Source organism: Camelus dromedarius, chromosome 6 (genome assembly GCF_036321535.1).
Source record: "Camelus dromedarius isolate mCamDro1 chromosome 6, mCamDro1.pat, whole genome shotgun sequence".
Lineage (NCBI taxonomy): Eukaryota > Metazoa > Chordata > Mammalia > Artiodactyla > Camelidae > Camelus > Camelus dromedarius.
Window position 1 is genome coordinate 54,264,812 of NC_087441.1, and position 14,662 is coordinate 54,279,473.

Sequence of the window (14,662 nt, forward strand, 5' to 3'; positions counted from 1 at the left end):
TTATCATAGAAGATAACAATTTTTATTAATGAAATTAGATTTTTACATACAAAATCAGCTATATAATTTTATTTACAAAAAACAATAAAAACTGCTCTTATTTACTGTGGAAAAATAACCATTTTGATAAATGAAAAAATTTTATGCAAACAAAATAAGAATGGCTTTATTTGCTTCATCATCTCTTCTATTTTTATTTTCACAAATTAAGAAAGAATGCTTTTATTTGCTTCACTGTCTATGATCTAGTTTGGATACAAACATGGATTACTTTGGTATCTCTTGAAACATAAATGGTAAGGTCCTTAAAGACAATAAAAAATTAGGTTGGGTGTTCAATATTTTGGAAGCTGAATCAACAAATAAAACTAATAGGAGTTTGTGGTCACAGAGGATTTGTCATTTTTCTTCCTTTGCTCTTATGAAAATACATTAATAGAAAATTACCAATGGAAGATATTTTAAAATTTATGTTATATTCCTATCTACTTTAATAAAAATGCTTAGCAAATTGTATTAATTTCTTTCAAGCAATAAATACTTTATTTAGAATTAGAGGTAGACCAATCTTTGTATCCAAACATTTTAAAACAGAGTTTTAAATGCCATATAAGGAATTATACAAAATAGTACTTTTTAATATTTGAGATTTAACTTCCTATTATATTTTAAATAAATTCTTTTTTGATATATAATAAATTGTTGCTTGAAACACATTTGGTTGAAATGATTACTCTAAGGAACTATTTTAGTTATTTTTAACTACTAATAATCTTTATAAAACAAGAATACATATTTTTTAATAAGGGTTCCCATTTTTTAAAAAAAAAAGTTCCAGCAATTTAAATGTACTTGGAGATCCCCTTACAACAAAGTATTAAGTGCTATAAAAAAATGAAATTTAGAAATGCAAACTGGGTTAAAAGAAACCATTTGTATTAAATTTTTAATTTACAATGTTAAAATGTGACTTTTATCTATCAGTAGTAAATTATATATTTTTCTTTCACTCTTGTTAGCATCTTGTTACAGATTAGAGCACAGCAATGCTTGGGCCCCTCTGGTGTTCTGCACCTGTAAGTATCCCTTAAGCCTCCAACCACATAAAAGTTCACTCCTGGTGAGGAGATGGGAGGCCCTCTATCTGACAGAAATAAAAGGGCTTAGTAATAAAAAACAAACAAACAAAAAAGCAAATTTCTGTACTTTAGGTTTGAAGCTTTCTCTAGAAATTTTAAAATAAAATACACTATTTTCATTTGACACCACAGGGTTTTTTTTTTTTTAAACATGACTACATTTTAAGTTTCTCCCCAATATATGTAAATATAATAATGTCACTTGAAATCCAATTAGATGACAAGTAAGTCCTCTCCTAGAGAAAATGATACCAGAAAATTTATTCTTCATTCAGCATCTAGAAAGAAAATAAACCTGAAATGTGTAATTTTTAGAATTACAATGTGAAAAAGAAATCTTCCATGGAGAACCCAATTTACAAAAATTCACATTTTTATAACATTTACAATGAATACAACACTACTGTTTTTAACTGAATTGTGACTATGGAAGGCCCTATCGGGGATTGTGAAATGAGTATTTTTTGGTAACCATTCACCTTTATCTTTGGGGAAAAAAATGTTTACTCTATGACAACACTAAGTAAATTAAAATCATTACTCTTCTGTCATTGATGATTTCCTGGATTTAAGGACAAGGTCTTTAATGGACGAAGAAAGTTCTTGAAGGTCTTTACGAGTAGTACTGGTGATATCTTCTTGTTCTTTGTCTAATTCATCACTCAAGGGATCTTCTCCCTGCCCAGTTTTTTTACTTTGACTCACTAAATGCTTTACAACCAAACCTTGATACTTTACCAAAAGAGTATGCTGATCCTGTGAAAAACAGAAAGAAGAAAAGTTAACAGATTTAATTTTCTGTGGAACAAAGTAGGATTTGTTCAACCAATACACACTGAAGGTTTTCAGCTTTACAAAGTACAGGACATAGATGTAGAAAGCTGAATCTAGTAAGGTCCTTGCTCTCAAGGAGTTTATTATTTGGAGGGGACAAAATATGAACACAGATCACTTTAATATAAGTTGACTGAGCTAGGTTCTATCACCAAAGATACAAAGTGATATGGAAGATCAAAGAAGCCAAATTACTTTTAGCTGAGGAGTTTCTCAGAAGAATTTGTGAAGCATAAGACTTTTTGAGCTGGTTTTTAAAGGACAGGTTAACCTGCATAAACTGAAATGGAAGACTGAACATTATTCCAAATTCAGAATATTCTTTACCATGGATCTTACAGGATCCTGAAAGATTCCTGAGCTATGGTGATAAAGTCAACCTCCTCATTCCCTGCTTGCATTCTTGGAAGCAGGAAGATGATGTTAATATGTTTTGTGTCTTAGTGTTCACAATGATTCAAAATATTCAAAACCTGAAAGCTTTAGAAGTTTCAAGTGCACTGAGAATGTAATACCTCTGGAATTTTACTGCTCAGAAAAGCTATGATCTGTGGGACACATCTTCCAGGAGCATGGAGCATGCTGTGGGTCGAGAACTGAAACAACAGGACCGATGTGAGATGCAGAATAAGAGCAGGGTCTTCTGTGACTTTCAGCTGTTCAGCCAGGGCTTGTCGATGTTGGAACAGTATCTGCCTAAACAAAATCACACAAACACATTACCATATTTTAACAAGTTCTCATCAATTTCAGTTCTTCCCTTCTGTATTCATTTTTAGCTTCTCTAGTTTAATTATCCAGTTCCATTAACATTTTAAGAGATCTTTAAAAAATATGGAATACAGACACATATAACCCTACATGGCATGGAAAAACTAGTATGTTAGAAAATGACAGAAAAAACTATACACACACACACCCCCTATACATATGGCAGGGATACTCAAAGTAAGTATGCTTTTTATTTGGACTAGGGACCAAACAGAAGTACACTGGTTTAAATAAGCTCTTCTGTGAAGATGGAAAGCTAACAGGAAGTTCCCATGCTTGATCAACTGTGGGATTAGGGAACTCTGCTATCTTACTCATTTGGGTCAGAGAGGGACAATGAAGACTGACTATGCTTAAAGGTCTACAGCTACTTAGATACAACAGTTCTCTATGAAGATTCAGATAGTCAAATTCCAATTTCAGACAAGAAATATCACACATCTAAGAATTAATATTAATAATACAGATTAATTCAATGTTACCTTTCCCTTTTTTTGTCTCCCCTTTTTACCATAATATCACAAGCTTCTGCTGCAGAATCCAGACAAGAAAGGAAGTCTTCTATGCTCTGAAAAAGGTATTTAATAACATGATTTACTTTTATAAACAGTTTGCCTACAGGAAAGCAGTTCATTTAATTCTGTTCTATAATTTTATAATTTTAAAAAGGTCATTTTTCCATTAAAATTTGAAATTATGATTTAGGACTAAAGAGGGTTAAATGCCACCAGCATGGTCTCCTCCTTCACCTCCAAAAGAGGTGTCTCAGTGCAGGATACTAATTTTAGATTTAGTTTACAATTACTCTGATAAAAATCTACTCAAAGACCACAAATTTTAACCCAGTATCTAAATAGAATAAAACTTTACTTACCTTTTCGTTCAGAGAGCTATGGAGTTTTGTGAGAGCTACTTTAGTTTCTTCTGATAATTTACTTAGAATTTTTTTTCTTACCTATAAGGCAAAAAAAATTCCTTTGAGGTTGTGCCTTTGACATGTATGAGTATAAGTTCAAATAAAACAAACAAAACAAAAAATGTTTATTTACTACTATAACAGAATGCAGAATGGAATTTATCTTTGTTCTTGAATTTTATACTACAAATTAGGGCTAGAAATATACTAAAACACTCTAAAATCAGACAGCTAGTCAACAGCCAGTCAGCCAAAGAGGTCAGATACAGCTCTCCTCCCTGCATCTGCTCCAGCGGTATAAGAGGAAGATGAGAGAGAAACAGAGAACACGCACCATTCATCTTGTTAGAAAAACGATTTGGGGTGAGAGGCTGCTCCCTCTCTTTTTCATTGTGGTGGGAACAGTGTTTTTCCCTAAGACCAGCTGAGGGGACCCCCACTTATAAAAATCATGGATGCCTGTAAGTGAGGGGATTTGTGCCGTGGATGGATGGATGCCTGTTATATTGTCTGGTGTGGGGAATGTTTTCAGCACCCTCTCTTCACATAGATGTGTTTTGTGAAGTTTGGTGGCATTCTTGACCAGAGTCTTATGGCTCCTCCTAGTGCAAAATTTCTGGAAGCCTTACTGGAATGGCTTGGTCAGCAGGCCCTGAAAATTACAGTATGTCTTGGAAGACTGGACCAACCCACTGACTCCTGCCCTATGCTACACCAATCCTTCTGTGGCCCTTGAAGGGTAGAGGACAGGACCCCATGTATTTCTCATAGCAGAGGCTGACACACAGGCAGGTATATGAACTGTCCAAGCAGTTGGGAATCACTGCTCAAGCCGAAGAATGGACAGGGAACAGTACCTTCATGGGGTAGGAGGAAGAGATAAATGGACCTCTGTTTGGAGGCTTAGAAAGAGTCTTTGCTATGAGAGGGAGTAACATGATATTAAAAACATCCCCCTCAAACCTATGTGACAATGGCCACATCATGAGAGGCCACAAGCATTAGACTGATTTCCTTTGACCCAGATCAATGCCAGTGATATGCAGTTAGTCGCATGAATGTACTTGTGCCTCTTTCATTTTCCCTAAATCTCCAACCTTAGTGGATCTAGGGTGAGGAAGAAGGAGAGGAGGAGTTCGAGGGACAGACCATACACTTCCTCCTCTGGGCAAGTGGGAGCCATAGTTCCATCTTACATTGCAAGAAGGCAAGAATGAGCTTTGAATTCGAGATTAGAATTTAAGAAAATGAACTGGAATTAGCCTAAATAAATGAGATGGTGTCACTAAATGAAAATGACTGCAGAGTTATAGAATCTGGTCAGAACATTGATAAGGGACTTATAACTCAGCAGGAAAAAGGGATGTAACACAATAATAATTAAGAGAAATTAAAACTGTTGATTCCAAAGTAATTAAGCATTATTACTTTTTTTTCCTCCTGTGTTCTGGGTGCTTCCTGGAATTCTAAACTGGTGTGCTAAGCCTAGACCTTTAAGGATTTGTTAAAACTTCAGCTGCTTTATTTCCTGCTTCTATGATGGACATCTCTTCTCTCTGAAGATCTGTGTAAAGTGAGTCAGTTCATTTGTCCTGTCTCTCCATCCTACCTCCTTAAATAGTCACCTTCACACTTTGGATTTAATTTCACCATGTGGCCTTGCAATCTGAGTCATCTGTTGAGCTAAAAAAAGATTCTGTAGACCACTGGATTTATTTATTTATTTATTTTTAGAGCTAATTCTAATGTTCTCCTGTTGCTTTCTACATGATAATAGGAAGCAGAAGGCCAAGCATGCATGCTGTGATTTTTTATTACAGGCATTTCCAGACACAGTGACTAGTGTTTCCTTACTTTTATTACTACTTTTAATAGACTGGTTATATCACCCATCCTGGTAGCAACTGTATATACACTATACTAAACTTGAACTAAAAATCTGACAGATTTTTCCCTAAAAACTCCTTCCTGAATTTTAGTTTCCTCTTAGGTGTGAGAAAATAAAACATGCTCAGATTTCAAATCAAAACACATCAACAGTGGCAAGAAAATCACTGACTTACTTCACTTGTAATGGTTGCAGGATCGTCTACTGCCATCATTAAATCCGAAGCTAAGAAGTTGAAAATGAGATTCGTGATATCTGTACACACTGTCTTCAGCAAGTGCCTGGTAAGAGCAGCCTGGGTATCATCTGGAAAATAAAGGTGCTTTACTAAAATAAATGTCCAAAAACAACTATGAGGACCAATGAGAAAACAATATTACGTATAATACCTGTAAAGAACTTCATCCCTTTTTCAAATAATCGAATATTATTGTAAAGGTTTGAAACCTCTTCTTGCAAGTCCTTTATTGTGCGCTTTCTGCCACTTCCAGAGGCAGAAGTTGAAGACATGAACACTGAACGTACCACCTCAAGGTAAGTTTTATTTAGAGGTCTGTGTGTGAGATAAATATATTTAGATTATTAAAATGTACTAGGTTTACACAGATAAGAAATTTTGCTTCTATGGAAATAAGGCTTTAAAAAATCTTTTTTTTTAAACTAGTAAGATTTATTTGGAGAATAGTTCACAATGATGTTTCCCTCAAATCCCAGAAATTAAAACTTAAATGAATTATTTTTCTCAGTTTTTAAGTACTTGGTTACTGCACTAAAGCCAACAAAAAAACAATAACAAAAGCTTCAGTTCAAATTCAATTCAAAGTGGCTTTTTAAAGTTACCTTGGAGAATAGTAGACTATAAATCTGACCTCTATCCTCAGGATTAAAAATTTACATTCTTAATTTCAAAAGTACTGTAATAGACAATGTATTTAAAAAAATTTTTTTCTGCCCAACAACTCAGAATAGATTATTTTAAAAAGTAATGGCAAATGATTAATAGTAACTTTCATCTTTTTAGATATGAAAAATATAATTATGTAACGTGTTCATGCACAAGAATGTTCACTTAAATTTAAAAAAAAACTCACTACAAAAAGCTGTATTTCTAAATTCAGAAAGTTAGATGCACTAGGATCCTGGATTACATTTAGAGAAGCTTACACACAGAGACTATTTTGAGAGAAAACCATGTTAGTTAGCAATGGTCAAGTTATACACAATTTTTTAAATTTCTGTATAAAAGGAAATTTAGCCTGGCTCATCTACAAGAAAGTAATTTCTAAATTTATCCTCTTTGAGGGTAGTTTGTTACTTCATTTTCTCCCTAAAAGTGCAGTTTAGTCTCTGTAAACTCTCTGTAAAGATGATCTTTCCTTCATTTCAGACGTTCCTTTTTGTGCAATGAAGAGACCAGCCCATGATCGGTGCTGGTGTTTTTCTCCCAACTAGGTCTGTAAGATGAGTAAGTGAGAATTGCCTCCACACTCCTGCCTTATATTTCTCATACTGCCTTGCCTAGAGCACTTAAATGTTTGTTGAATTCCTTCTGTAGGCAAACAAAATCTGGCATTTGGTGACTGGGTTAAATTCTAAGTTTTGAAAACACTTAAATTATGTTTTCTATGATCTTGATAAAAATTTTATTTAATAACTCACTAAATTTCTATCATAAAACAGAAAACACATTCTTACACTTACTTTATTAAGTACTCAGCAAGTTCAGGCATAAACTCATCAGGGGCATCTTGTAAATGTTTTCTTAAAAAATCTTCAATCTCATCCTGGAACATAAAAGTGATCTCTGGCTTCCTCTTTACTATAATAAAAATGAGCCATAGGGAAAAATAATAAAAACAAACAAGTAAGCAACCTACAAGCAAATAAGTTTCCATTCACATATTTAATAAGATGGTAATTCATTCATTGCTTACCATAAAGTCTGTTATTAATTTTTACCACCAAAATTGACAGTATCAAGTAGCAGTAACTAATGAAAACACTGTTAAAACAGGATATACAGTGGCATTCTTTTAAGTAATGATTTTCTAACTTCTCTACAAGTCAATCAAAAAATAATAGATGATTTTCCCCCCCCAATCTAACTTGGATGATGCAAATAGTTGGAAATAAAAACAAGTGGATAGAAAAACAACTTTTAGGATAGGAGAATTTCTTTTTGTTGAACAATGGATTCTGAGCAGAATTTCCTTCTTTATAAAAATAAATATTTACTAAAAATCAAATCATCTTTACAACTTATGTAAGTTTTTCAAGAAAAATCTTAATAATCAAGTGAGCCTAAACTCCAGTAGAATTAAGCTAAAAATTGTCTTTTGGAAAGGCATGGATGAAAAAAACAACTTAGAATTTTACACCCATAATTTATTTTTGCTCTCAAAAATGATTGTATACCAAGAAAAATTTGTATGCAGCTACTGTAATGGAAGTAATTGTTAACAGTGGAAATGTCATGCCTACTCACTTACTTGAAAAAGTATGAGTTGCAAAGAAAGCTAACAATATGTCCATTATTAATTGTAAAAATATAAAAAAGTGATTATTTCCAGTTAAATTAGGTTGCTGACTCTAAAAGTGAAACCTTAGAAATAAAAATAGAATAGCTCAAAAACCAATTTTCACGAAGCATCAAGATCTAAGTAGCTGAGATCACAGCTTTAGAACAGATGGAAAAGTGCTATCCTTTCTTTTGGAGATCTGCTATCCATTCCTGACCTTTCACTCCAGATAGTATCTGATTTCTCTGTTTGCGTCCTGAATGCATTTTACTAGTTATTAAACTGTGTTTCCTTCTAGTAATCTTTCACACTGAGTTGGTCATATATTTCAGCTGAGAACCTAACTGCATCCTCCATTTCTGAGATTACAACACAACCCTTTGTCAAAAGCACTGAAATTACCTTTTTTTTTTTTTAAGGTGGGATGGTTTTACTCTTTTATAGCCCCTCTCTCATACTATACACAAAAGGAGTATCACATGCCTATTTAACAATTATTTAAGGCTACAGGTTTTAGAGAAGTATTTTCTTAAATACCCCTTCACTCTCACTCCTTGTATTACATCTGGGGAATAGGAAAATCCATTTAGCAATGAAAAATAAAAACTCACATAGAACAGTCAATGCTAGTTAAAATAAGGATAGAGAGCCCATAGTTTCTAGGAAGCTACTTTCCCTTTAATTAATACTGTTTAATGTACACTGAGAACAGTAGCTATTTTTACCTGTCTTAGACTACTTTAGACAGATCTTAAGCAACTGTGCCGTTACAAGTAGTAGCACATTAACACCTGAAGCCTTGTCACTTGATATTTACATGTCCCAGCTCAAACCCACACATAATAAATTCTGTGGAAGAGGTAAAAGAAAATCTCAAATTATCATTTCAAATTGTCTTCTCTTTTTGTTGGGGAAAAAGAGATATCATAGTTTCATTAATTATTTTTAAACAGAAACATAAAAAAATCATAATTTTATTTAGAAAAACAAAGTAAGATGCCTCTTCCTACCTTAACCATAACAAACACTAACAAGTCGAGGAAAAGAAAGATTCATATACTTAATTCTCCTGCTTAGATAGAAGCAACCAACCAATTAGGTGTTACCATAAAAATTAAATGTGCATAAAAAATTAATGTTTCCTACTTAAATTTGTGGAGATTCATTTTTCATAATATATTTTAACTTGTTTTGCATGGAAGTTGGGAGACCATAAAAATGACTATGCAAGCTGAAACGGCAAAGTGTTCTTAATAAACAATGAGAAAATTTACGATTGTTCTGTAACCTTTTAAAAATGTTTGTTCTGAAAACATTCAGTGCTCTTATTGCTGGTTATAAATGTATAGAGAAATAAAACGTAAGAGTAATAGTTCTAATTTAGTACACTGTAATTTTGTGCATCAGAAACACTGAGAATGAAAATGTTTTCTTTGTTGGTAAAAAACCTACCGAGAATAGTTTGAACAGTGCTTGCCTTCTCATCCTGTAACTTAAAATACAGAGCAAGCATCTTTTCTATGCCTGGACAAGCTGTCATACTCCTTTTTTAACTCTGGATCAGCTTCCAACATTTTATCCTTTGCCCTTTCAGCATTGTGAAATATCTCTGAGAATTCCTTTAATGTGAAGCTTTTTGCCAACTTCACATCCTCTAAGACATTTTTATCCTTTTTATCATGACCATTTTCCTCATTTACGTCAATAAATGTGCCTTTACCAAGTCCCTCTGACTGCAGCACTAAAGTCTCCTGAGCAGAGGCAACGTCAACATTCCCACGATCGGTCAGGTGTTTCTTCTATAACTCCACTTATTCTTGATTCATGTTTTATTTCCAGTGTTACCACTTTTCCTTTCTTTGTTACACATTTGTCTTTGTTGGTTAACTCCCTCTTTTGATTATTCATTTTTGTAAAATGCCACACGATTTATCACTGGGGGACAAGGACGCAACACAACTACATGCTGTGTTTTCTGTGGATAAAGCGAGTAAGAGATGCACAGTGACCAATCTCCAATAAACTTTGAAATAAGTGATGGGATTGTCACAGATCATCATGCATATCTGTAATTTATGTGTTGATTTGTGGACTAAGGAGCCAGTAGCAAAATTTGCGCTTTATGCAATTGCTCAGAGTTAATATACACTGGTAACTGCAATAGGAATAGTGTTGTTGGGGGACTGATGTTATCTAACTGTGAAATCTGCACTCACTTAAACTATGCAAAGCAAGGACCTTCTGTATAAGCACAGACACCTAACCGTATGCATCTTAAGAAAATACGCTAAAAAAAAAATCATGCGCATTCAGAGAAGAGTGAAATAAAGCTACAAACCAGTGTGAGATGACTCATCATCACTATCGTCCTCTTTTTTTCCTTTCTTCTTGGTTTTTTTAATTTTGTACTCTCTGGCATTGCCGCCACCACCGCCTCTCACGCTTCCACTGCCCTCTGGTGGAAAGTGACATTCGTTAGTATTACCTAACTAAATTACCATTTTTAGAAAAAAATGACACTATATTGACATATTTAATCACTTGCCTTTTATTTGTCTACTGTAAAGTTAAACTTTTACTCACTTTTAAGGCTGTAGTTCCCTTATTAAAACAAGTTTTATGAATTCAATCAATAAAAATAAATAATAAGATATGAAATCTCTTGAATTTGAGCAACTCACTTAGATAGCCTACCTGCTCTGAATGCAGTCTCTTCCTCTTTCTCTAATGACACCATTTTCTGTAGCTTTAACTGACATTTTCTTGGCCAAACCCATTCCTTTACCTCCTCTTCTACCTTCCCCAAAAGTGCCTTAGTTTGTTCATCTGTTACCACAGCCTCACTACTATCCCCTATTATAGTACCTCACAAATTTACTAATACTTGGTTTTGTCTTCTTGATTGAAAAATTATTTATTACCGAGGTTTACAGGAGTCATGCTCTCCTGCCACCAAAAATGATAATGAACTTCTTGAAAGCAGGGAGCATGTCTCACTAATGTTTGTTTTCTTGGGGTTAAGGCAATGCTTATTTAACACATAACAGGGGCTCAGTAAATGTTGACCAAAAATATTAAACTGGTTAAGCAGAAAAATATAGTTAAGTTAAAAATATAGTTACACTGGCTAAATGAAGACTAAAAAAATATAAACTATGAAATAAACTAAAACACTAAAAAAATTAAAAATGTTATTGAAGTTTTTCTGTGCTATTAGATATTTCATTTAAAACATCTTTTAAATAAAATAGAATACTTATCTAATGTGACTAGCACTGAAAAATATTGAAAATATACTTCTTCATAAAAATTTTTTCAATAAAATAATTTATATAAAGATCTTTTTCTAAACTCTTAAGTAGAATTCCCTTAGAGTTCATCATATCCTATAATTATAAGTTCTTTTATTTTCCCTTGCTCTTATTATAGAAAAATACAACTTTCAAAAGCAAAAGTCTAAAGTGAATGTGTTTCTTACATTTGGTAATAAGTTTCTTATGGAGAAGATGTTCATGTCTGACATTATTCCATGAACTGTAATTAAGCTATTACAATACTGTAGCACTATCACTAAGAACAAAACACTGGATGACTGAATTTTTAGAAGAGTATAAAACAGACTTGTTATATTGACAATAAGTACAAAACCAATTGATGAAGGTGGATTTGTAACTATACATGCAAATAAAATAAAATATTCATGGTTATGAATACTACTATGATTTATGATTTATTGCAGTAATTTACTATGCAGTTTTTCTAGAATAGAGAAACATTTCAAAATACTACAGAAAGATTCTATAGAAAAGGGTTTTTGAAGAGGAAACAATCTCAAAGAAATAGGAGTGAATTCTCACAGCAAATAAATATTAAGTTTTTATAACACATATTCAATATAGCTATATTTATTAACGAGATATAGTAAATATCTAATTTCTTTAACCCTGATATAGCACTATTAAAATTTTTCCTATCATAGAAAGTACGGGACATATATGTTAATTTGCAAAGCAAGTTACTAGTATATCAGTGCTACCTAGGGTAATTTCTAGTAACTCTAAACTAAAAAAAGAAATTTAAAAAAAAATCTCCTTGGGAAATTCATTCACTCAATAAGTATTTATGGAGAACTTAAAAAATACCAAGGAATGCTTTAAGTACCAGGGAAACAATAAATGAGATGGAGAACAGTGATAAAAGTGATGTAAAAAAAACTGGGAAGATATTACGATGGAGAGTGACAGTGTGTGTCTACTATTCTATAGGGGGCTAGGGAGGCCTCCCTGAGGATCTGACATTTAAAGGTGAGCTCTTAATGAAGAGCTCAGTTCTTCTAAGAAGAAAACAGTTACTTGAAGTTCAGCAGAGAACTTTCCAGGTAGATGGAACAGCTTGTACAAAGGCCTTGAGATGAACACAAACTTGCAAAATTCCAGACTTAAAAAAAAAACCAAAAAAACCCCGCAAAACCAAACCAAACCAATAAAACTACTGGGAACATAAAGGCTGAAGAAAACAACAGAAAGTCATAAAATTAGCTTAGTTCTCACAAAATAAAACACTGAATAAGTAATCACCAATATTTCCATCTTCATAATCAAAAGTTAAGTCAGTAGTGAAAGATCTGGTTAATATTAGCAGTTAAAGGCAAATCAACCAAACAAAAGTCCTTTCAAAGGTCTGATAAATGCAAAGTTCACCACAACAAATAAAAAACTTTTCTTGAATCTTCTTTGTTAACAACAACAACAACAACAACAACAACAATAATAATAATAATTTTCTTTGTTACCTGTTGCTTTCCTCCTTCGCTCATCTTTCTTATCCTTTTTATTTGTATTAATGCTTTCTAAAATGGAGACTTGTTTCAGATCTTCTTCAGTGATTAAATGAACAGGATTAGTTTTCATTTCCTGAAATAAAGCATGCATTTTTTTTTGTAGGCAAAAATATATAACATTAAGAAAAACATAAAATAAAAGTTTATATATTCATATCCTAATTCTTGTTTGGTTTCATTGCTAAGAAACTATAGAGCTTTGTCTCAGCTGCCATGCTGAGACTTTCTCCCCGTAATCAGTCTCTTCCCTTGCTGTTCTTGGCTTTTTGTATCTATTACCAGCCAATGAGAAATCCATTTCAGTCACTGAACAACTGATCACACAGCATCAGATGCAATCCTCTTCAACCATTATTGACTGGTTTTATCACGGCTTAATGGGTGACACTTGCTCCCTTTCTTTTCAAGACTCCCAAGTCCAATGCCACTTGGAAATCTGAGATTACTAAAAAAAATAATGAAATCTTTATCCACATCCCACAATAATGATCATATGAGTGGCATACTTAGTCATGTAAACTTTTTTCCTCTTGATCTCTGCTTTTATAATATTATGTTAGAAACAATAAACTATTTTCAAGTTCAGAAACTGGTTCTTTATCATGGGAAAGAGTTCTAAATCTGTAGTGACAAATGTACATTTTCATGTGTTAAAAACAGTATTTCTTTTTTGGTTTTCCAAGGAAAAATATTTACAATGTTGAAAGTTCAAACAAAAGAATCACCTTTTTTTCTGAATTCATTTCTGTGCTTGGAGAAAGGAGCACAAGGAAAGAAAAAGACTGATGATTGTGTTTTCAGTTTAGCAAAAGATCACAAATAAAAATAATGATGTAGTCATTTAGTAACTGGTAGCTAACATACCAGATATTTTATTTACATTGCCCCTTTATTTACATTTATCCCTGGGGGAGCAGGCATCATGATCCTTTCTTTGGAGATGAAAAACTGGAGGTCTATTGTCCAAAGTCAAACAGAGAGTAAAGAAGTTGAAATTAGAACTCAGGTTTACTGGTATCAATCCTGTATACTTTTTACTCCTCTCTGCTGCTTTACAGGCCAAATGTAAAAAGATACCTCTTTTTTAGACTATTATTGGAGCTTAAAAGGAATAGGATAAATATAAATTATTTATATATATTTAATAACCCCTCATGAATTTACTAAAAGTCTAACCGAGATAAATTAGCTTGTGCTACCTATTTGTGAGCAGGCTTTATAAGTAGACGGTACTACTAAATAGAAACATGAATTAAACAGTCATTAAAGCAGACCTGGCATGACTTCTCAGCACTTCAATAGCAGGTTCTAAGGAACTGATCAATTTTGTTAATAATTTTTTTCCTCAGTAACTTATCCTGTTGGTATACCCCAAATAGATAAAATTAACGAGGCTCTGCTAGATTTAATAAATATGCTGTGTACCAATTAATAAATGTACTGTATATTTATGTATATAATCCATAGATACTATTTTTATGGATTTTAATGTTGGACCAATACCCTCAGGTGACTTAATTGTGAAATGTGTAATTTCATTTATGTGATTTCAAGTTATAAAATCAGCTCTCTTAAGTTCTAACTTTTATGTCCTGATGGGAATGAAGAAGGAGAAAAACAAATCCAGGAGAGGAAATAAAAAAGGAATGATGCATTGAAGGAAAATGACTTATGAAACACTGTTCATTTTTGGGTATTCTGCTAACCCCATTTTTCAAAAGTCGTAAGATGATTCTTATGTGATAACACGGTTGA

The 14,662-nt window shown here is 32.9% G+C and overlaps 1 protein-coding gene across 1 annotated transcript in view; it reads right to left on the minus strand.

The window, feature by feature from the left end:
• UFL1 (UFM1 specific ligase 1) overlaps window positions 1-14,662 on the minus strand; it is a 33,594-nt gene continuing 18,932 nt past the window's right edge. The window contains exons 11-19 of the mRNA XM_031456055.2: window positions 12,860-12,980; window positions 10,406-10,522; window positions 7,250-7,367; window positions 5,938-6,101; window positions 5,724-5,854; window positions 3,619-3,699; window positions 3,227-3,312; window positions 2,489-2,669; window positions 1-1,895 (exon numbers count right to left, since the gene is read on the minus strand). Coding sequence (XP_031311915.2) covers window positions 1,677-1,895; window positions 2,489-2,669; window positions 3,227-3,312; window positions 3,619-3,699; window positions 5,724-5,854; window positions 5,938-6,101; window positions 7,250-7,367; window positions 10,406-10,522; window positions 12,860-12,980 — 1,218 coding nt within the window. The 3' untranslated portion in view covers window positions 1-1,676. The remainder of the gene's footprint in view (window positions 1,896-2,488; window positions 2,670-3,226; window positions 3,313-3,618; window positions 3,700-5,723; window positions 5,855-5,937; window positions 6,102-7,249; window positions 7,368-10,405; window positions 10,523-12,859; window positions 12,981-14,662) is intronic.